Source organism: Glossina fuscipes, unplaced genomic scaffold (genome assembly GCF_014805625.2).
Source record: "Glossina fuscipes isolate IAEA_lab_2018 unplaced genomic scaffold, Yale_Gfus_2 262, whole genome shotgun sequence".
Classification (NCBI taxonomy): Eukaryota; Metazoa; Arthropoda; class Insecta; order Diptera; family Glossinidae; genus Glossina; species Glossina fuscipes.
The window spans coordinates 432,511-456,322 of record NW_023998605.1 but is presented as its reverse complement, the minus strand read 5'-3'; the positions used below and the strand labels follow the sequence as shown (position 1 = coordinate 456,322).

At 34.1% G+C, this 23,812-nt stretch overlaps 2 protein-coding genes and 2 long non-coding RNA genes across 8 annotated transcripts; 2 read left to right on the top strand and 2 right to left on the bottom strand.

The window, feature by feature from the left end:
- Nucleotides 1–1,446: 1,446 nt before the first annotated feature.
- Nucleotides 1,447–2,824, top strand: LOC119642851. Of its 2 annotated transcripts, XR_005248147.1 has the most exons (3): nt 1,447–2,007; nt 2,091–2,196; nt 2,361–2,824. It is a non-coding gene; the product is annotated as an uncharacterized LOC119642851 (long non-coding RNA). The 2 variants fall into 2 exon arrangements; XR_005248146.1 differs by having other exon boundaries at nt 1,447–2,196.
- A 300-nt stretch (nt 2,825–3,124) lies between these two features.
- Nucleotides 3,125–4,678, bottom strand: LOC119642850 (nuclear pore complex protein Nup50). Its single transcript, XM_038042150.1, has one exon. The coding sequence runs from the start codon at nt 4,540–4,542 to the stop codon at nt 3,151–3,153; it is 1,392 nt and encodes a 463-aa protein (XP_037898078.1). The 5' UTR covers nt 4,543–4,678; the 3' UTR covers nt 3,125–3,150.
- Nucleotides 4,679–5,293: 615 nt separating this feature from the next.
- Nucleotides 5,294–7,152, bottom strand: LOC119642846. The gene is made up of 4 exons (XR_005248145.1): nt 6,973–7,152; nt 6,630–6,822; nt 5,524–5,682; nt 5,294–5,462 (listed from the first exon to the last, which is right to left on the bottom strand). It is a non-coding gene; the product is annotated as an uncharacterized LOC119642846 (long non-coding RNA).
- Nucleotides 7,153–11,003: 3,851 nt separating this feature from the next.
- Nucleotides 11,004–22,496, top strand: LOC119642830 (arfGAP with SH3 domain, ANK repeat and PH domain-containing protein). Of its 4 annotated transcripts, XM_038042110.1 has the most exons (17): nt 11,004–11,025; nt 11,977–12,162; nt 14,769–14,841; nt 15,120–15,265; nt 15,325–15,579; nt 15,641–15,726; nt 15,844–16,328; nt 16,394–16,553; nt 17,323–17,598; nt 17,655–18,135; nt 18,195–18,314; nt 18,368–18,716; nt 18,794–19,297; nt 19,356–19,432; nt 19,642–19,689; nt 20,015–20,200; nt 21,956–22,496. In XM_038042110.1, the coding sequence occupies exons 2-17, from the start codon at nt 12,034–12,036 to the stop codon at nt 22,151–22,153; spliced, it is 3,573 nt and encodes a 1,190-aa protein (XP_037898038.1). In that variant the 5' UTR covers nt 11,004–11,025; nt 11,977–12,033; the 3' UTR covers nt 22,154–22,496. The 4 variants fall into 4 exon arrangements, with proteins under 4 accessions (XP_037898038.1, XP_037898037.1, XP_037898040.1 ...); XM_038042109.1 differs by lacking the exon at nt 11,004–11,025 and having other exon boundaries at nt 11,348–12,162; XM_038042111.1 differs by lacking the exons at nt 11,004–11,025; nt 19,642–19,689 and having other exon boundaries at nt 11,349–12,162.
- The last annotated feature ends 1,316 nt before the right edge of the window (nt 22,497–23,812 follow it).

The window sequence follows — 23,812 nt, the reverse complement described above, 5'->3', positions numbered from 1 at the left end:
GACCAGAGAATTCGTTGTACGACCAGAAAAGTTTGTTGTACGACCAGAGAATTAATAGAGAGCTTTTTGATTTGTATTCGTTAACTTGTGATAATCCAGTTTAGTTAAATTCGAATTAAATTCTGATAAGCATTTTTTAAAGCTTTATATGTAAGTGAGCGAATTATTAATGTAGTTTACATTACGTTCAATATATCACTCAAGATTTGATTTTCATATTTGCTTTCTTTTCGCATCTTGTCTTATTATATTTTCTATAGTGTTTGTATTCTTGATGAGCGTAGAATTCTAAATCGACGCCCGTTGCCGCATATATGCTACGGTCGGATGGGAAATAGAAAGATCATCCACATATTTATGACAGTTGATGATTTAAAACCCGAATGTTTTCAGGCCGGCTGATGTAGCTAGTCCCGATTTAGCTATTATAGAGGATGATCTCAACTTGGAGGAATTAATGAAACAGAAAGCTCTTCTTCAAGCTCGATTAGGTGCTTACATGTCTGATACTGAAGGTGATGACAGTCGTTCGCAGCGTGAAATGGAACATACTCTACCTGTGAAATGTACTGAAAGTAGTGTAAGAACAAATACAGCAAGCGTAACGAACATACCACCACTGCAAATAGTAAACATAATTTAAATAGAATTTCTAAAGATAATGAATCCGATGTTATATTATTGGATGATTCTAGCGGTGATCGTTGCACACCGGAACGATTTAACAGACGGCAGAACACGGTAAGGCAAATGGACGAAAGTGGCGAGAAGAGAACAGCTCATGAGACATCACCGTTGTATGTAGATAGACTAACAGATCGACAGATTCCGATAGTCATCATCGTAGCTCATGTACAGAACGGCAGGACATGGAACGGCGCGAAATCGAGGGAATAGGGATTCGTTGTTGCGTTATCATTGCAACATACGCTGTAGCTAATTAGAAATTGACCGCAAAGCGCTTTGGCTCCATTTAAGTTCGCTTTGGTGTTGCACAATTCGCTGCTGTGACATCTGGTGTACCAGGCGAAATTTTTGTATGATATTGGTTTGGATGATATGCCAACACCACATTATCTACATAATCGACATTTAATATGGACATCAGAGCATTTGCCGCATCCTTAACACACTCTTTGGAATTTTTATTCATAAACAATTTCACTCCAATACTTATTTCATTTCGGGCATTTTCCGTAATTTTTTGTTTCAATTCTGCATTAGCACGCAACACTTGTCCATCGCTTTCGCGAAACTCGATTTGATCATCAATTGCTAGTCGAGATTCCTAGCCTTCGGCTACTCAGGCGGATAATTTCAATATAATATGCCGGAAATTGGCCGAAATATCAAAAAAAAAACCATGTATATTTTTTTTTGGTTCGTTACTGATAAATTGGCGGGTTTTCCATACAATGATAATAAAAAATGTAATAATGCATGTTATAACTGGCTGATAATTCGTGCATACATCTTACTTATAGATGTGCTAAGCTGTTTTTTAAACATGTTAATTTTTTTTTCTTGTATATCTTTATTTGTTTGAATTGGATTAAAGGCCAATACAAAGAACTAGGTGGTAGACTATGTAAGGAACTGAACCGTACAATGTCCGTTAAGAAGGTAAAATGGGCTTTACAAGACGTCAGAAAGGGTCTGAGACGACCTGAAAGAGGATCGATTTGTCGTACGGTTCATAGCGCGTACATGTATGAATTGGGGTTTAAGCGGGTTGCGTAGACAATTAAAGAACAACCCTACCGTGACAGAAAAATAGAGGAAAGTATCCGTTTAGAGATGAAAGCCTTCTGTGGGTTTGAGGAGGGGGCGTTATTAAACAGACCTATACCATCCATAGATGATGTGTTGGCAGGTCTGATAACAATTACAAACGACCCTAGCACTGATGGGACTAGTGCGCCGAGTAGTCCTATCATGCCGAGCGTTGAGATAGTGCCGAAAGAAACTTCAGGGAGCGCAAGGACATCAAGTTAACGTCATTCTAAGGTAAATGTATTAAGATATATTTCAAAATCAAATGATAGGTTAATATTTATCTCTATTTTATCCCTATTTCTATTTAATTTTAGATAAAAACTTGTAGTAAAAGCCGCCCCCAATTAAATTCCGCCTCATTGTGGAAGATGTTCAGAGTATCACACAAGCATTCACATGCAGTACTTTTATTGGCCAATGGTAACTTTGTGTCTTAACGTTTTTTTTCTATGCCATTTTTGCAAAATATATATCAGATCAATGTTTATTTATGTACATGTTCCAATAATGCAACTTTGTGGATGTAGTTTATGTATCGTTAACAAAAAATCTATTTTTATACTCATTTATACTTATATTTGAAGGACGGGGGAGAGCGCTACTATAGATGAGCCCCTCGACCAATTTGACCCTATTTTTAATACCAACATGAGCGCTGGAATATCGAATATTTTTGCCAAATTTGGAATCGACTTTTTATTTTTGCGGCCAGGAACGTGCTTAAATCGATTCAGAGTTTGATGCCGAACAAGAATACAGCTTTCGTCGGCTCGGAAGCTTCCTTCTGAGCGTTGCAAACATTTTGACAAGATGAACGCTGTGCCTTGGTAGTGAGTAAAACATCTTATATTGGTCGCGCAAACACTAAAGCATTTTACATTCAGCTGCGTCCAATTGACTCACCAACGTTATTTCACCAAGGATCATTTGTTAGAACGCTGAATTTTTACCAGTTTTAAATTGGATGCACTACGTTCTCCGCCAGAAAGACTGCAAAGCATCAGTACCTAATGGAAATTTCTGGGCGATTAAAAAGGGAAAATAAAAATGGAGGTACAGCGAACTTGACCCTCAAATTCCCAACATTTTCTGATCAATCTGTATCGGCATTATTTTGTAAAATTTTTCTGTTTCTACATTCCCCGTGTAAGGTAATGTACTAATATAATAATACTCAAAAAAACCCACGACCGCAGAACACACTCAGATATTAGTCATATGACTTATTTCTTATATTCTGAAATTCCGAACTTAGTTTATAGCACATGTCCCACCTGTTGGACATAAAATATATATCGATATACATCGAATGTAACTTTAAAATCAAAAAATGTATAATGCCATATCATTAGCGGAAACCTGTTCATTCAATCTTTATTTTTTATATTTTTCAATTGCTTCTAAAAGCTCATCGGCCTCCTCCCCCGTTTTAACACGTAACAACAAGGAGGTTGGCTTATCAGTTTCTGGTGTTGGCAAACAAAACAGCATTACATTGTTTTTACCCATGCGTTTTACAGGTAGGCCACAGCTAAGAATTAAATTAACCAATACTATACCAAGATTATTGTTTGCTCGCACCAGCAGATGAGTTTTTTCTGTCGATTCTACCTGCTTTAAGTACAAAGTGCCAATACCTTTATCCGCATAATTACCATTTTTCTTAACAAAAACTTTACACCTTTTTGAATAGAAAGCGTTCTCCTCGATTACTGCTTTAAATTCCGTTTTTGGTGGCTGATCATCTTCATCTTCTTCCTCGTCAGATGCAGTTGCTGATTGTGCGGCTGGCGCTTTGCTATTATTAAAGGAAAACGTTTTAAGATTTACAGCGTTTTCAACAGACGGTTTAGCAAAACCGAAACTCTTTACAGATGGATCGGCCTCACTTGTTTTTTCAGAAACGAAATTGAAGGTGGTTGTTGGGTTAATTTTTACGGCATTTGCTTCTTGCGACCTCTCCTTCACACCAAAGCCGAAACCATTTACTTTACTGTCAGTTAGCTTTGAATTGGTAAGTGAAATTGGCGGCATAACTGTAACACTATCTACTGTGGTAGCGTTTATATTCGAACCGCTTAACTGGAACGTATTTGGAGGCGTTATTGTTGCCTTTGTAACGCCAGAGCCCGTTTGAACATCGCTTATTGGATCGCTGCCTATTTGTGCGTTGTCTTTTTCAATGTCTTTTAAGAACTTTTGGTAATCTTTAAAAATTGGCGTTAATATACATACTGGATTCTTATCCACGTGGACTTTAATCCAGGCACTAACAGCCTGATTTAACCCTTTGAGTTTCCCATAGTACTCCGAAAGATTGTCAGTTAATTTTGAAAACTCCATGTTGGATTCTGCACTGGAGGTAAACGAAAATGAAGGTGTTATTGCTTTAAATTCACCCTTGTGGCTACTTTGGGGGCCTTGTATGTGTTTAGAAATATTGGTGCCAGAAGAAAAATTACTGGACGCAAGAGTGCTGGTAGGGCCATTTGCCGACACTGGCAGTTTCGAGATGAACGCAAAAGGAGGAGTTTTGGAAGTACCAGTTTCCTTGCACAGGCCAGCAAAGGAACCAAATATACCTTTGGTGGAATCGGCGCCTTCGGTTGGATTTGTGATGCTTACATGACGTTTAGCCTTCTTTATGACACGATTTTTTAATTCATCTTGGGAAGCTGGTCGAAATTTACCACGCTCTTCAGGCTCTTCCTCCTTATCCCAATTATCGTGATTTAATTCCGTGGCGGCTGGACGTTTTGAAGACATATTTCTTGAGCTAGCTTTTTGAAAATTACTTTTGATTAAAAAGGCTTAGTATCCCAATAATCAGCCATAAATGCACATAAAGAAGCTACAACAGAGTTGCCGATGCTTAATACTGGAATTTTTATACTAAACAAAAACAAGGATTACGTAAACCCGAAGTTTTTGTAATGTTATACGAATAAACATATATCCTGAAATCTCAGATCTGCAAGATATATATATATATATATATATCTAAAGTCCAGGGAAGGCGTATTTAAAAGGTAATATTATCTTACGTTAGCAAAAAAACATGGTTTTGCTTTCGACATTTGTACAACAAATAAAAAAAAAACGTAGTGTTAAGGTTTCTATATACGGTAGTACAAATTTTCGAGTTCACAAACAATTTTTTCAGATATGTCAAGAACAAATTAAAGACACGGTACTACTACAAAATACCCTTTTCTCTTTGAGCTCTGACACCTCGTCGTTAAAAATCAAAATTTCAAACCCAAACCAGGACAAACCAAAATATGAAAATATGGCTACAAATCTGAAGATTGTCCCATTATTTTTTCTGAAAACTTGATGTAAAAAAAAAGAGTTGAAACGAATTTTTATTTTTTATTAAACAGACAAATTTTAATTTATTGAAAATCGGTTGTCGCTTACTAAATAATATTTTTTCCGAATTGCCTGTAGTCTATAAGCTTCGTATTTAATGGAAACAAGAGAAAGTGGAGAGTGGCAGTTGAATATGATGAACAAGGCTTGGAAACGTGATAAGGGATGAATTAAAAAGTACATATAGTTCGATACCATGTTAATCTTTGCGTATTTGAAGCCAATGCGTCCACTGTTCTTTACGACAGTGTTTTGTTGGGATTTCTTTAGAGGATCACGTTGGCTTGATTGCGGGCAAAATTCGTATTTTTAACCTATAAAGGACAGTTATTACAATTTTTCACATATTAGTCGAGACTCTTTTATATATATCACCGAAATTCATGGAGGTAACGATGTGAATAGGGAATTGTCGCCGTGATTATCGGGATACAGTTGATTGTCGCCAAGAGGCAAATCATGTATCGTTGACGCCAGCTTTCCAATATTTATCGTTAAATTTTCCGTTAGAATTCGTCAATAACTGAGGGAAGCCTAAAAAATGGAAGACAAATTGACCGTTTTGTACAAACAAACCATAATTGCTAAACAATAACAAGCACGCAAAATTAAATGAAAAGAAAGGTATCGAATATTAGTGGCCATAAAATTATAAATGAATTTTTAGGTTGAAATGATCGTAATCGATTTACAAGAAATTTACATTTGATTGCTGCGAACTAGTGAAAATTCCTTGTAAATGTAGGTAACATGTGTTCTGATTCGAAGATTATAAAGTGGTTACATTTCTTACCAGTTGGCAGTATGAAATGTAACTAGTAAACGGAGTAAAGAAGATACCCTATAAGCAAACAAAAATTCGCATGTGAATTATTTGAAAAAATAACTGCAAGATGTGTTACGATACTGCAGTTAAATGAAGTAGTCATTGGAGTGTGCTACTGGTTTGACAATACGAACAATCTTAAATATTTTTTTCTTTCAAAAATTGTAACTTCAATAAAATTTTGAAGGAACAAATGGCTGCAAAATTATTTGAATTAAGGATCGTTCTGAAAAAGCTGAAAATTATCAACGACGTTCATTGTAACGGCGCCGAAATCTGAATAGACTGAAGGATAAGCTAGCAATTAAGCTAAATCCATTGAATTTGATGCGCGGAAATACGGTGGATTGACGAAGAGTAAATTAACCAACATTTTATTAGTTATTTTATTATTTTTATGTTTGGACAAATACAAAGTGAAAAAAAAGTGGGGAAACCGCATCTTGTCCTTGGCGGTCTTCCATGTGAAGAAGTTTTACCGAAGGCCAGAGAGGTCGGAATTCTAGAAAGAAATGTTTACATTTGCGTAAATAAAAAGATTTTACTAACACACACACATTCAGGTTACTTATGCACATGTTACAAATATTTATTTATTTATTCGTTTTGAGATAAGTTAATGGGAGGAAAATCTTGCAAATCTTTTTTGGCCCACCTTGTTGTAATACTTTATTGTCCTTCGCGGTTTTCTATATTTGCCTCTTCAAATTAACCAACATTTTATTAGTTATTTTATTATTTTTATGTTTGGACAAATACAAAGTGAAAAAAAAATGGGGAAACCGCATCTTGTCCTTGGCGGTCTTCCATGTGAAGAAGTTTTACCGAAGGCCAGAGAGGTCGGAATTCTAGAAAGAAATGTTTACATTTGCGTAAATAAGATTTTACTAACACACACACATTCAGGTTACTTATGCACATGTTACAAATATTTATTTATTTATTCGTTTTGAGATAAGTTAATGGGAGGAAAATCTTGCAAATCTTTTTTGGCCCACCTTGTTGTAATACTTTATTGTCCTTCGCGGTTTTCTATATTTGCCTCTTCAATGAACGAGCCTAAAATGAAGTTGCGATACATTACACTGAATATGTGCGCACTCGTTAGCGTTGAAAAATCTTTTTTTCTCCTCTCAAATATTCCAACTCAAATATTCACATATATTTTCATATAACTAATTTCGTACAAAGTTTAATTTTTATAATCAAAAATAATTCAATTTTTAATAGCTGTTTATATGTTCTTTTTTTGCGGTTGTTTTTAAGCTGCTTTAAAGGAAAGATTTCTGGTAAATTTTTTTGCTTTATTTTCAAACTAATGCAAGGTTGTTCGTATGGTATTGCCATCTTCTCAACCCGAAATTACAAGTCATCTTCTCTAATTTTGTACTGAAACAATATATCAATTAATTCCTCAAAGGGGTGACACAATGACACGGCAATGATTAAAGAGTCGAACACATAGCTGGCTCACGTTGCTACAACAATGCTATGCAATGCATGTGACTAGCAATTGTTACGTTAACGTCAAGGAGAAGTGATTGGTGAAAAATTTCTTGGAAAAGTGTTTTTTAAAACAAAAACGGAATATTTGGGATGCGCAAGACGATTTTAATTACTGTTGGTAAGTTCACATAATATATGTAATTGATTTGCCATCCTTAATACCAGTTCACTTCTGGTTTTATATGAAAAAATTTGTAAAAAATATTTGATTATTTGGATTATGGTAATAGGAATCATACCTAATATACAAATGAAGATTTGGAAGTAAAGCGAGTAAAGGAAGTGAGTTGAAGAGTAGATTTGGTCTTATTACCACTACCGAAAGGAATTGGGTTTTCGCAACATTGACCATTTGGAAGTCAGAGCAGCTAACTTAGCTCATTACTCGTTTTTGAGCGCCATATGCAAGGCGATGCTTCGCTGTTTAACATTAACCAAGCGCATCAGGTGGTGCTAAGAAAATGACACTTAATTCTACCGACCAGATGGTTATCGGCATAATACAAAAAGTCTTCAACTGCATGATTTTTGAAAACTTATTATAAAAAATTATAAAAATTGTTATAATATTATACGTAACAAGTTTATTTAAGTAAATAAATGAAAGCAAAAATTTTCGTTTATTAAGGAGACCACGAGGAAGGTGGCAAACACATTCAAACGAATGTCGCTCATTTAGTTACTCTCTCAAATTATCAAATTCGATGTTCAAATACATTCAAACACATATAATAGGCAACCATATTGTTTAACAGGAAAACAACAGAAAACATATGGTTTAAAAATAAAGAAATTAACGTGAACATAAATAATAAATAATTGGCTTAGTCCATCTCTGTTCAACATACCAAAAAAAAAAAAAAAAAGAAAGAACATAAATAATAAATTCATAAAAAAAATTAGTAAGGAAGTTGATATAATAGTAACCAAACTTGTCTATTGATTAGTGACAAAGAACATTGATTGGATAAAAAATTTAAATATATGAGAAGATATTGGGTAAGATCACTTTTTGAAACTGAGTTTTTGAGACATCGTTTGAGCAAATGTTTCTGCGTGACCATGAAAATAAAACAATTTGAGTATATTTCTATTTTCTATTTAAAAGAAATGGTTTTAATTGTTTGTTTTTCATTTCTTAGAGAATAATGCATGATAGAATACAAAATTGCAAATCACATAATACGAAAACAATTTGCACTAGTGTAAGACAAACATATACAGTCAAACCTGTTTTTGTGCGGTATTTTTTATGCGCTTTTATTTGTGCGATTCTTTTTGTGCGGTATATGAATATCGACACATTGAATTTCGCCGAGAGGTTAGGTCAATCTGAACTGTGTTGGCATCACTTTTTTCGCTATTGCATCAGGTCTATGAAGCTTCCTTTTGAGTTTTGCAAACGTTTTGACGAAATGAGCCCGACCTAATCCTTCAGTGGAGGTTATCCAAAATCTCACCCGGCTTGCTTAAAAGTTACAGACGCTTACACAAAGTTAAATATTTGCAAATCGTCGAAAGAAATAGATAGACAGATAGATGCGCCACAAGCCATAGGAAATCTTAATGAACGTGGACACTGAAACCGACTTGACGGCTCATTTGCACTTGTAAGTCTTCAGCTTTGACGTTACTCTCATATACTTCATATTTATCTAATACATAGCTCTACAAAAACAACTAAGAACATTACAGTCGGCTCAGGCCGGCGATTAAATATCCTTCACCACATAGTGTAACAAGTTTTTATTTTTTTACAAATTATAGAACACGAAAATTATATTTTGTTTCTATATAAAGGTATATTTTTCATGTGCACGTTTATAAGGAAGCTGGCCCAAAACGCAACCTAACACAGTGCAAGTTTAATCCTTACATGGGGGCAGGATTCAAAAGTAGGAGTAGATGCTCCAAATTTTGTAAGGTTCATTTCATTTTAGTTAATTGCTGACCTTTTAACCATTAAGACAGGATTAATATGCGCGTTTTGAACTACGACGAGTAGTATTGAATTATGTACCTTTTGAAAATTTCTCCTTGTTTAAAATTAGAAATTAAAATTTTTTTAAATGTTTCAATGTGTAATTTAATTATTTATTTTGTTTGGAAAGCACTTTCTTGCTATTTCGTAAAGCTTTGACATATTTTCTAAGTGATCCTTTTTTTATGCGGTCCCTCTCTACCGCATAAAAGAAATTTTCTTTAATATGCTGTGAAAAATTATTTCTTATAACTATTTATGAAGTTTTTGAATATTTTTTTTGTGCGGTTTTTTTTCTGCGGTCCCTATCTATCGCACAAAAACAGGTTTGACTGTATTGGATAACTAAGTTGAAAATTTGAACGAATCGATCATCAGTTTTTCTTGTGCTTTATTTTCCTTTTTGTTTTATTTTTCATTTGCTATAAAAGTTTGCAACAAATCGGTGAAGTTCAAGTCTCAGCCAGAAGATTAATGCCTCATCCTGTCACCATCGAGTGTAAATAAAAGATTTTGCAATACCTTTTCTAAAACAAAGCAAACAAAGAAAATACTTTTTCTATTGCACATCTTATTCAACCTAAAAAACTTGAAGTATTTTTGAAATATTAGTCAACAGCCCGTAGAATAATTTTTGGTGAAAAGAAAAATTTTAAATGACGCAAACAGATTATTAGATTGTTGGCTATATAATCAATTAACTTAAGCCAATCAATAAATTCAAAGCATTTTATTTAAGAATGTTATTATTATTATTTTAATTTTAGACTAATGAATTGAATTCTTAGACTAAAAAAAAGACATTGAGCACTAGCAACACAGGCTATCGGCTCTAATTTAAATAAATGGATATTAGATAATAAGCTTAATAGTATTAATAAAGTAAAATATTGAATTGATATTCTGTTCTGAAGCTGATTGTAGAATGTTCAAAGGGTTAATCTTTCCAAATGCAATACTTCTAGCCAAGGAAAAGTTGAAGCAGTCGCAGAGAATGTGCTTTATAGTTAGAGTTTGTCCACAACTGCAGATTGAGGAGGAAGACTTCTTCAAGATCCATTGGTGAGTTGCGATAGTATGACCAAGGCGAATTCTCGAAAATGTTTGGATCTTGGTTTTCTCAACGTTTGTTGGATATAAAGGTGGAATTAATTGAGGGTTAAGAATGTTATTATGAACCTTCAGGTGAAATTTAAATTTAATGGATTGAGAATTGAAACGGTGGAAATAGAGCAAAATGGAAAAATGATTTTTCAAAAAATTTTTCTTAAATAATTAATTGTTTAAGACCTTAAAACCAAATTATGAAAAACTCGTTTGCCTGTTTAATGTAGCACGGACTAATTTGCTTTTAATGGTTTACGGTTTATTAAAGTTCTTAGTTCTCTGGATTTGTCACCTTGCAAACAAGAAGTGTTGCGTTGAAACACATTAGAAAGCACTTAGTAAAATTGAAATGAAAGCTATGGCAACATTGTCAGTGGAAAAAGTCTGGCAAAAGTTGTGTACGAAATACGCAACTCCAGTAAAATAAATAAGAATAGAAATAGTGAAAATATTTTAGGTGAGGAGCAAATTTCATGAAAAATTTAGTCAACAAAAGTTGCAATTTTATCTACAATTTCTCCAAATCTATTTCAAAGTCGGAAAATTTTTATATAATGAATTAGATACGAATAAAAACGTTTTGAGTAAAGCTTCGTACAGATTACGGAAAAAGGAGTAGGCAAACGCGTACGGAAAATATAGATGACGCAGCGTGGAATACAAGAGTTATAATTTTAAAGGAAATTACGTACATACTAGAGCGAAATTTAAAGCAATCGGGACGACTAGTAGAAAAGAAATGGGGGCTGGTAATGGATATAAGAATTGTAACAATAAGAACATCATTGGATACTAAAGTATAAATAGGGAAGCCTGTAACCTGACGGTTAATTATAAAGCAAAATAACTGTGATTAAATTATTTCTACAACGCAAAAGCAAATTGTAAATTTCAATTGTCTTAAGTAGTCATTGTGCGAAGGTCCTGATTAGGTGCTGAAAACAACAACAAAAAGAAAACAAAGCACGATTGTCTATAGACTGTTTGTAACGAAATTTAACGAATAGCGTTAATCTATTATATGGCGTGCGCAAATTGGTGTGCCCCTTTTCTACTGCACCCTCCGTCATTCATGATCGCATAATTACATGGATGTATACGAGCAGTGCGTTTTTCATTTTAGTTTATAGAGGATATTTAAATTCCTTAAGATAAGTATTATATGTGTTTTATGGAAAAGTACAATTATGTACGTACATATATGTTTGTAATGTATATATATATATGTATATAGAATTTTACAAATATCTATATACATGTGCGTGCATTTGAGTGAAAGCATTTGTAACCTAATTACAATAGTGGCTATTGTTTTGCTCTGCATCAAACAGAACAAATATTTGTAATTCGTGGAGCATAAAAAGCTTATATTTCCTGTTTTTGCCGGTGTTTTTTTCGCGGCTCGCAGCAACGGTAGTTCATAAACCCTGTTGCAGTGTTTCTATAAGAGTACGTTTTGAGCAAAATGCCGCCAGCGCTTATCGGAATCGCCGAGTTCGTGGAAGAAACTCGAGATGATTACAATTCACCAACAACTTCAACATTTGCGTCTCGGATGCCAGATTGTCGACAAACAATATCTGTTCTGGAAGAGGTATGTAGAGCAGTAAATTTTATTCACAATATTTGTAAGAAGGGATATCAAACATCTTTGAAAACCAAAAACAATAGTTTGAATTCTCAGAACCGGACCTAAGTAATACGCTAAGTCTTAGTCGTAATACTGAAATTCTTTTACTTGACCCATAGTCTGCAAAATCCCCTTCGCTGTGAACTCGCTAAATTGATAAGATATTATTAGATTTGTATAATAACATATCTGTCATATTTCATAAAATTCCGACCATTAGTTTCAGTAACGACAGTTTTCATATTGTTTTGACCGACTTTCACCAATTGCTATCCAGTCGACGAACTGTCGACTTGATTCTGGGGTGTCGTTATCGCTGCTTCAGCCATTGTCAAATAACGTATGAAAAAATCCTTTCCTTACTATTTAAATATGCCTACCTTTTAGCTCACTTCCGTAAATTATCTTAAAAAAATCGTTTATATAGCTTGTCCACTTTTTAGTCTATTATGATTCCAACTGGTTATTCTCTAAAAGTGTCATTCTTTTGATGTCTGTAAGTAATACTTATTACAAGTTTGCTCCGAGTTAGCCTTGCGCATTCCATTGTACTTTCGAAGACTGAAGAAAGCAAAGAAAACGGTAATCCGGAAAATGATCGCATCCATCATATTTAATGTAATATTAGCACATCTCGTCGCCTTTTATTTTCCAAGCTTTTTTGACACTAATCTTAAGACATATTGTAGCGGTCACTATTTTGAAAGGCATATTCAAGGTGTATTCGATACGTTTAGAAACCATAACTATGTCTTATCACATTCATGCTTTTTATAGGCAAACTTGGCCCATTTATTCAATACTGTTACTCTTTTCAAAGACAAACTTGCTTACATTGGCACCGTATGAAATAACCAGAATGACGGGACATATAATTCGTTTTGGTAATCTTGGAACTAACAGCGACTTAAGACGGAGCTTTCTTAAAATATTATGAATCTGTTTCATCATCTGTTTCATGTCATTACGAAGTTAGCATGATTTGCTGTAGTTAATGTTTATTACAATTTTACTACTTTTGCTACCATGAATTAGTCTAAATCACAAAACATGAAAAATTAAATCTTTTCGCCACATAAACACTTACTTTAGCGCAAGTGTATACGGAAGGTAGCTTAAAAATTGTCCTATCCGATCCGGATTTTCCTTTTTTATATCAATCATATCATCATTAGATATATAACCGCCTTTCTTATAGTTCGAACTTGCGTTGTTAAGTTGTAAACGGGAAGTTGATATGGGTAATGATTTATTTCATGCACTGATGACATGCATTACTTCCTAATGAAGATCGAAATTTCGCAAAATAGCGCAAGGAAGGCTGTGAAGGTAAATTCGTATTTAACTAGCAAAGATACCTACCACCTTCCTTAACAGAGTTCTGTAAACGCAACAGAGTTCTATCTGAATAAAAATATCTTTCAAACAAACTAAACAAACTCAAATCTGCTTTCAGGAACTATTTTTGACAATTTTTTGAAATTGGGTATGTTAGTGAAAAATGGCTACACAACACACAAATTTGAGACTTTAGCTCGGCCAAATTGGAAAATGTCGCCCCTTTATTCACCTATATCATTTGAATCTACGCCGAAGTATCTTTCGAGTGAGCCAAAGAAAGTCGAACTTTTTCTTTACGAACTATTTTTAACAATTTTTTGAAATTCAGTACGTTAGCAAAGAAATAACTATGGAAAAACATCTAAATTTGAGACTCTGACTAGAAAAGATCGTCTATAGTCACCTATATGATGTAAATCATGTAAATGTGACGAATCACAAACACGCGATTAACAAAAACGCGGAAACATTTTCATTTGTTTTGTAATAAGAGAAGCCGCCGACAACCAAATCCGTCCATCTTCGCAGGTGTATAAGCTGAAATCGGATCAAATAAGGTGGTAGGCGTAATACCGGATTCCATCATAGGTCATGAGAAGCAAATTTGCACACAGGTCACAGGAAATCATCAATGTATTAATATACACAGGGACCCTCATGTTTTTTTCTGCGGAATGCTAAACGTCTATAGAATGCGATGTACAAGAATTAAACAACGTACGTTGCGTACGGTCAGTAAGATATTTCTTAAATCACGCAACTGAATTTTGTAAAAAAACCAGTACAGCACAACTTGTATTGACTTGTGGTCATCCTATTGAAAGTCTGTTAGGTATACCATCTCGACATGGATTGCAATATTAAATTTCTTTCATATTTAATATATATATTGCAATAAGAGAATGGAAGACCGTGTTGGTTGGATACTATTAGTTTAATAAAGGCTAATATTATAAGATTCACGCTTGATCACATAACACCTGCAGTGAAAACGTTTACAATAAAGATTTATTGACACGAAGCTTACATTTGGTTGAGTATACAGACCTCTTTCTTCTGTTGATTATTATAAAATTTTACGTCATACTTAAGGTATTTAATTTTAATGCAAGTTGCTTCTAGCATACTTGATCCTGCTACTGAAAATATAATCTTACAATAGTAAGTTTTCTTCTTCATCTGTTAACATAATTAATCGTTTTGTTGTTTTTTATTTAAATTATACGCAGCGTTTGGAATTCGATCGTGAAGGATTGGCAAAATTAAAAAAGGCTGTCAAGGCTATATACAATTCGGGAAATAGTAAGTTTTCACTAAAACGAGAAAATATCAGCATTTAGACCCTTGAAATAAAATTATAGCGCTATGTTCATGTATATAAGTGCGTGCCTGCGTCTTGTTGTGCGATTTTGTCATAGTACTGAAAAACTTTCATATCCATTTTCCGTGTTCTTGCTTAAAATATCTATAAATGAATATATACGTGCACATGTGCGCACAGACGTGAAGGACTTTTGGGATTTATTCCGAGGAATGTTAAAAATTTCTCATATAATTTTTGATTTCCTCTCACGTTGCAGCTCATGTGGATAACGAAATGTTTTTAGTACGTGCTCTCGAACGTTTGGGCAGCAAAGTAATGGATCAAGATGAACCAGATATTGGAGCAGCTTTTTTAAAATTTTCAGTGGTGACTAAAGAATTGAGCGCGTTAATGAAAACATTGGTGGGTATTAGCAGCTTAAAGGTAATGTAACTTTTTAGTTTTCAAAACTTTGATTGCAGATGCAGAATATCAACAATATTGTCATGTTTCCAGTGGATTCTATCTTGAAAAGCGAATTGCGCGGTGTGAAGGGGGAAATGAAACGTCCTTTTGATAAAGCGGCCAAAGACTATGAGGCTAAATTTATAAAAATTGAAAAAGAAAAAAAGGCTCAGGCCAAAGAGGCTGGCATGGTACGCACGGAGATTGATGCTGCTGTGGTAGCTGATGAAATGGAAAAAGAAAGGCGTTTGTATCAATTGCAAACATGCGAGGTGAGGACTAAATTGAGCAATAATCTTCAACACCAATGCTATTTTCTTTTGTTATTTACAGTATTTACTAAAATATAAGGAAATCAAAACTAAAACTGGCATTGAATTGCTGCAACATTTTATTGAGTACTATCACGCTTTGAATAAGTAAGTGGGCGTGGAAGAAATATAGTTATTGGCAATACAGGCATTGTGTGGTTAATGGAATAGGGAGAAATAGATTTAATGGACTTTAAATGTTTTATTCTTCTTATTCATATATAGTTATTTCAAAGACGGCCTGCAAACAATAGAACATTTCGGCACTTATATCAGTGATTTGAGTGAAAAGTTGCAAAAAATTAAGCAGCGCCAAGAAGAGGATCGTCGTAGTCTCCTGGAGTTGCGAACTTTGTTGCGTAGCGCTCCAGATTTTGAGAGGATAGATAATCTGCCAGTTACCGATAAAGGCGGAGGAGGCGGGAGTGGTAGCTGCGGCTTAGGATCGGGCGGAGCTGGTAGTTTAGGTTACTCTTTGCATCAACTACAAGGCGACAAACATCACGGCGTTACACGCTCAGGGCATTTGTTAAAAAAAAGTGAAGGTAAAGTACGCAGAGTATGGCAAAAGCGACGTTGTCGTGTTACCGCTGATGGGTTTCTGGATATATGTCATGCCGACGAATCTAAACCTCCAACACGTGTTAATTTGCTAACATGTCAGATAAAACCTGTACCGGATGATAAACGGGGCTTTGATTTAATCAGCTGTACGTGGTATTAACGTTAATTCGGTCTTTTGTACTTTTGTGTAATTCGCCTTTATGATTTTAAGATAATCGTCCATACCATTTCCAAGCAGAAGACGAGGCAGATCAAAGAGCTTGGATGGCTGTATTAGTAAATTGTAAAGAAAAAGCTTTGGCAAAAGCATTCCAACACGAAAATCCACAAATGAGTCCCAGTTTGGTAGAGTTACAAAAGACTGTTATCAGGTAAAATTAATATATTAAATATTGTGAATGCTAAATCCAACCAATGGACACCATTCAAGTTCCTGGAGAACTTAAAATCAATGCAGCTAGACTAACCATCTAGTCCATCCCTCAAAAAGAAACCAATAAAATCCCGATAGCCTTAGCGATCATCCTACATTTATTGTTAGAACTTATTTATAATAATAATAATACTAGCCTTAAATTTTAGAATTTTTGGTTTGCAGAGACACACAAGAACTGTTAAAATCATATTGAACTTGAGAAATCTAACAGCCTTACGAAGCAAATAAAACGAGGAAAAACCGGAACTATTGTATTACCATATGTAGATTGTTTCTCTTTCCTGAATTTTGCATACTCTTAATTAATGAACTGGTCATTTATCAATTAGTGATTACTTAAGTTTGAAAATGGGCGTGTCCAATCACAATAGCTATCGATATATGATTCATGACAGATATCGATTTAGGATATGATCCGAAAGTTTATTAACATCATTTAAAGCTTGGATGAGAAAGTGGTCGCAATCATCGCACATGCTTGTTTAGACAACGCAACCTATGTAACTATATGACTTAGAAGTTGCTAGTGAGAATGAATTCTACTGACTAATGGCCACAATTATTCGTGCATTGATAGCTTGTGGCTACACCAAACATTTGCCTCAGAACGGATATAATTTTCTTACTGATTCATTTTTATTCCTTTGGAATTACATGGGGTTCGATTTTAAAAAACGCACTAATATTTATATCCTCTTTTTAAGATACGTCCAATTATTGCCGGGTAACGATCAATGTTGCGACTGTGGTTCCCGTAACGATGTCACTTGGATAAGCTTAAATTTTGGTATTTTAGTATGTATACAATGTTCGGGTGTACATCGCGATCTCGGAGTTCATCATTCACGCATACAAAGTCTAACGCTAGATAACTTGACAACCGCTAATCTCCTGATCGCACGAGCAATGGGAAATCATGCTCTAAATGAGATAATGGAGGCAACCTTGGGCAAAGGCAAATTAGCACCAGATAGTACAATGTGAGTTATCTTGTATCTTTTTTTTAGAAACCCATCACAATATATTTAAATAATAGGGAACAACGCTACGACTTTATACGTGCCAAGTATGTAGCAAAACGTTATGTAATGCGCACCTGTGCTGATGAGAATGATTTGCGCTGTGATTTGGAGCAGGCCATTGTTAATGCTGATCTAAGTCAATTATTGCAGGTTTGGGCAGAGGGAGCTGATTTTACATGTTGTTTACCCTCGTGGGACGATGGCGAAACCGCCTTGCATTTGGCTGTGCTACGAGAGATGGGTTCAACGTTGCACATTGTCGATTTTTTAATACAAAATATGCCACCAAAGGGCCTTAACAAAGCCACAAATCCGCCCAGTATATTGAATATGAGTGGCAAAAATACCGGTTTGCATTTGTGTGCTTTACACGATCGACGAGAGTGCATGAAACTGTTATTGCGTTCGGGAGCCGACTATGAGATACGTAACTCCCAGAATAAAAATGCAATAGATATTGCCAAAGAAATGGGGCATAATATGTGCAAAGAATTGGTGAGGTTTAGGAAATGCCGCTACAATCGTTTTATAATTTAATCCTTTTTATTGAGTAGATTGAGTGTGCCATGAGACGTGAGAAAAGTGCTTTCGATCATATACAAACAGATTGGAATTTGCCTAACGAAGATGGTTCGACCGATTTTTCGGATGATGATACTGTTATCGACGAACGCGTAGGATTTCGTAAGGGTTCCTTTTTGCTCTTCTAATGTTTTAAATTTTCCAGAAATCGCGTTCGCGGCCCCCTAGTTTTGCCGGTGGTGATTCTCCAGTTTTACGTTCACGTTCATCAACATGTGATTCAATACAAAGTAGTTCTAGTCCAATAGCCAATTGTCCCAGCCGTCAATTCACTTTGCCTATGTATCAACAATCGGCCGGCACCTCACCCAAACAACAAATGTCATTGGTTCAATATTTAGGTAGCGCTGGTAATGTGAATATGATTTCCTCAGGTAGCGTAACTGGAGCTGGTGGCGGTTCCAGTCCTAGTTCAGCCTCCAGTCAAAGTGGGCGGGTAGCAGCACGCTGCAATAATGAATTCGGTACTGGTGCCCGTAAATCTACTTCAGCCGGTAATATATAATACGGAACTCAAAGAACATTTTTTGAATAGCTTTCTTTTCAAAACTTTTTAATTTTTGCTTTAAAGTCAATATGAATTCATTAAAAAAGCGTACAGCTCCAGCCCCTCCACCGGGCCCCAATTCAGCCACAACCTCTAGTTTCTATGGTACTCTACCGCATCCACCGCGTCATTCACAAACGTACGATTCGAATGATGTAAGAACGCACAATAACAAAAATCACTCAATGGACGCTTCATATGGAACCTTACCGCATTTGCGCTCTGTAGACAGTAGCCCGCGTATAATACATAATAGCGCAACTGCATCAGGACACCAAGTCGGATTTTATGAACGATACGATAAATTGATATCACAAGACCCAGGTGGGCCGTCTTGTCACATAATACCAGCCATGACAACATTCGGCCATAAGCGCTCACCCAGTGGTGAATCATTGAATCGTAACTTACATTTGGCTGGAGCAAAATTGGTGTTACCAACAAGTGGGGAAATGCCGATGTTAAAACATGTAGATAAATCTTGTTTAATTCGGCCGAAAATCCCACCACCAGGACCACCGTCAGCAGGTATCGCTATTAAAGTTTGTGGTAAAAGTTTTAATTGATAAATGAAACACTTTTGTAGAACGTGAAATTGCTAATGGTCAATCAAACAAAGTTTTCACGTCGGCCGATGAAGGCCCTGTAGCACCGCCTCGTAAGGTAAAACATAGGCTTCTTATCAACTAATTCTAGTTATCTTTCCTACATGCATATTCAAGAATATCATCACAGTTAATGTTGTAAATTGCTGTTTATTTGATACCGTTTTTTCTTTTTTTTATTATTTCGCTAATTTTTAAAACAAATTTCTTTTTTATCAACCCAAAACAAACCAACATCAAAACCGAAAACACAAACTTATCTTTTAGCGCAAATATTCCAGAATAATGAAATTATCACAGCCTAGTGAAGAAACGGTAAACAGAAGCATTAAATTGTTATGTTGTTGTTGCTATTATAATTTATTGCTCCTACTATTAGTGTTATTGCAAGTGCTGTTTTAAGTGTCAAAAGCTTATGTACTAGTGACTGCGTATGTAAACATTTAAAATGAATGTTTTGCCGTTTATTCAATTGTTATTATTAACAAAAAGTACAAAAGTTGAAAGTAAATAGAAAAGATTACTGATATTTTCTAACAAATTTAACTTTTTTTTATGACTTGTTGCCATTACATTTTATTTATTGTCTTTTGAAAACTTAGTTTAAATCCGTCTTCTGGTTGGCTTACTTTTCTTTTAGTTAATGAATCAACCAAAAAATTATTCAGACGTTGAAGCATGGCAAGAGGACACGATTTCGTCTGGTCGTATTATAGATAACATTGGTGAATCAATATCATCGAGTGATAATGATCATGCCCTTTCATCAACTGATAATACCTTAAAGTTGTTCAACACAACTAGCAATATAACCAAATGTAATAATGTAAGTAGGTTAACCTTAACTCAACTAAATCCCTTAATATTAAAAATTGAATTAGAAAAAGTTTTGATGATTTCCAGATCTGAACTATTAAGTAAAAAATCTTTTATAGTGAGGTAAAAGCTATATTAATTTATAGGTGCTGAGGATAAGGAAGAGCAAATAAGCTAAAAATTTTGAACTCATCAGCTGCATTGACACCTATAAAAAATTAGTTTATCTATACCTAGGAAATTTATATAGTATATGTCTAACGTGTTTTTTATGATAGGAACTAATCGTCGTATTTTTCACATATTTCACTTTTTTTTTTTAATGATTTGAGTAAAGACTTTTTTGCAGTTAAAATTGCTTTAGTTCATGATTATTCAGGTCCTCACATACCAAATTTCCCGATTAAAAAACTTTAATGCCTGTGTGAGTTTACGCAAACGGTTGCTTATCATGTCCGTGTTCGATATCATCATCGTCTAGCGGTTCGTACTCAATATTTTTCTCCGTGGGTATGTATAGCAGAAATACAATATAGTAAACCAGCTTTAGCATTTATATGCTCTTTACAAAATTCTTGAAATTGTTGTAGTGATCTATTATGACATATATTCTTTTAGCTCAAAGTTAGGATGATGTTATTTGTTAATTGCAACCGCTTGTGACACTTGCAAGCACCTACTATATTACATCTCTTGCGATTTTGAACGGAGCGCGGCTGATTTTCTCTACCAACTCCATTCCGGCAAGACATATAAGATACTGTTAGCTAATAAATTGCCAATTGTGGTTTGTGCCAGTTAGGAATGTGAAAATTTATTTCTCTATTTTTGCAAGCGCGTTCACAGAAATGATATTCAGCATATTTTTGACATTATATTCAGAGGTGAGAGAAGATCTAATGTAGCGCATTCCTTCGAGAAGACTTTATTTGAAAAACGTTGCTGCATAAATACCAATTGCAAAACGTTTGTAGTTTGAACTGCTTTTGGCTTTGATTGGCCACTTCCAAATATATGACAAAAATTTGGAAAATATTGTTCGATAACAGTGGTTCTTAAGGGTAAAGGAATATATGTATACATATATATTACATATCTATGTCTAGTGAAACGCAAGAAAGTTTTAAAAATTTTGATTTTTGTGACATTGGTGAGTATTTGAATTAGAACGTTGAGTTTTCGACATCCTTTTGTTTTTATTAATAAAAAATGTTTCAATTAAATTCCCGTCGTGTTTTATTAGAGAATTTTGTTTTAAACAATAAGTCTTCAAAATTAATAAAGACATTGTAAATATTTATTTGAACGCAAAAGATAAAACTTATTGCTGTTACACTTCGTTTTGAAAAATTGTGTTTCAAAAAGAAAGCATGTTTTCTGATTCATTTCGAGTTCATTTCATGTTCAGATATTCTTCCTTATCTTTTCCTTCGAAGGTTTTCTCGCAGCAAGGCATCGCTTTTGCCCCATCTGCCAAAGACAAACACGGTCGTGTTACGTTCTGTTTGAACCGACAAGAAAATTTGTAATAATTCTATAGCCAATTCCATAATTTTTTCAACATTTTAACAAAGTATAATCCAATAAAAAAAAAATTTGCAATGCCTTAAAGGAAATATATGTTTTTATTTAAGGTTTCTTGAGATACTTGCCTCACAAACAATATGTGTATTATATTATATTTCTTAAATATTAGAAATTCAGTTTTTCTTAAAGATATCTTTAGACAGAAGAACATTAACTCCTAATTTTTAATTATTTTCAGTCTGGCCATCGCCGCTGTCGTGCTTTATACGATTGTTCGGCTGATAATGATGACGAGTTGGAATTTAAAGAGGGTGAAATATTAATAGTACTCAATGAACGTACAGATGATGAAAATTGGATGGAAGGTATTATTGAAGGTGATCCTACTCGGCATGGTATGTTCCCGGTTAGCTTTGTACACATGTTACCAGATTAATGGAAAGCCATAAAAATAACGAAAACATGCTAAGTTGTTTACAAGAAAATAAAATGTCTAAAAAAGTTGCGGATAGCGCTATTATAATCAATTAGAAGAAAGACGAAAACTATTTTAAAAAATGTAGAAATCTAAATTTCTCAGCTTGCCTTCCTTTTGTTCAGGATTGTACAATTTTTGAAAAATAATCTGTGTTGTATTTTTTACCTCATAAGGTTTTCACATTTAAATTTTGAACTTAAAATTTTTTTTTTTTTATTTTATTTACGTACTACATAAAGGCAAAATTAGAAACTTTGGAAAGTGTTGAAAAATTTTGAGAATTATCTCAAGCTATCATATATTTCACAGAGTATTAAAATCCTTTACGTATGCTAAAAATTTGTCTCCTATAGATCGGCAGTTATTTTATCTGTCCCCCGCTCTTTCTTCCTCGCCCTTGCCCTTTTACAAAAAAAATTGCTTGTATAAAAACTTCTTAGAATTGCATACATAAGTCAAAACCCCTTTCTTACAAGCTTCATCATAAAAAAACTAAAAATTAAATACATTTGCCCTTTTATTCTGCCATAACTGATTTTTCTGTTACGACTAAATAATTAGATCCGATTTTGTTGCTATAATATATACATCACGGAAATTCTAATTATTAAAATACAGAGCATGTAATTATTTCGAGAATCAAAAAAAATGAACTAAAAGCCAATTTAATTATGCGATACCACGAACCTCCATTAAAAAAATTTGTGTTAATATTACTATCTTTCAATGAATTTGTATTGTAGAACAATTTAATACTTTAAAAATTGTAAATATAATTTTTCTACCATATCATGTATAAATATTGATACCTAGATGTTAGATGACAAGAATTTTTTTTTATTTTTCTAATTATTTAATTATTTGTTTGGTTATGAGGCACGAAGCAACTCGGCAAAGAGTTCAAAATATCAGCTAAATCACGTATTTAACATAAATATAAAACATAGAGTTTTAAAAGCCAAAATTAAAATATAAATTAAAATAAATATTAACAACAGTAAAAAATTGCAATTATAAAATTTTAGTGACAATTAAAGAAATAAATGCTAAGAAAAACATGCACAAAAGAGAGCGTACTAAGTGTCCAAAATACAAGGTGTAAAGTAACATTGATCTTATAAAGTGAATCCGACAATAAGTTTGGGAGTTGTTTTCGGTGCAATATGAAAATATTCGTTACTATGCCACCATTCTTTAGGGCGATATATTCGCTTTAAGTATGTGGATAATGGCTCATATGCATTTTTTCACTTTTAAAGAAGTCCGCTCCCGTAAAAAGGATTTTTTTATATACCATGTGATTCGAACTAATATTTGAAGTGTATCAAGAATCATTTAAAACGCTTGCATATAAGCAATAGCAATATGAGAAATATTTTTCTATGTACATTTCCCCACACGTAGTTTTTCTAGGAAAAATCTTCACAAAATGCATCACTTGACTGACCATTAGATTTCGGCTTATTGATCAAACGCAATACGGATTTTTAAAATTTCCAGAAAGTTTTTGTGGTGAAGTGTTATGCTTGTTTACAACTATTATGTACATTCCTTCAATAAAGAAATATTATCTGCCCAAAAATGGGTTAAGTTGAATGAATATGGCAGACCGCGATT

Excerpts from the sequence above, each read along its gene's own strand:
- LOC119642850 (XM_038042150.1), bottom strand. The coding sequence starts at position 4,542 with ATGTCTTCAAAACGTCCAGCCGCCACGGAATTAAATCACGATAATTGG.
- LOC119642830 (XM_038042110.1), top strand. The coding sequence starts at position 12,034 with ATGCCGCCAGCGCTTATCGGAATCGCCGAGTTCGTGGAAGAAACTCGA. Across the intron at positions 14,842-15,119 it reads TATATACAATTCGGGAAATA|CTCATGTGGATAACGAAATG; the intron begins GTAAGTTTTCAC and ends CTCACGTTGCAG. Across the intron at positions 19,433-19,641 it reads CTGTAGCACCGCCTCGTAAG|CGCAAATATTCCAGAATAAT; the intron begins GTAAAACATAGG and ends CTTATCTTTTAG.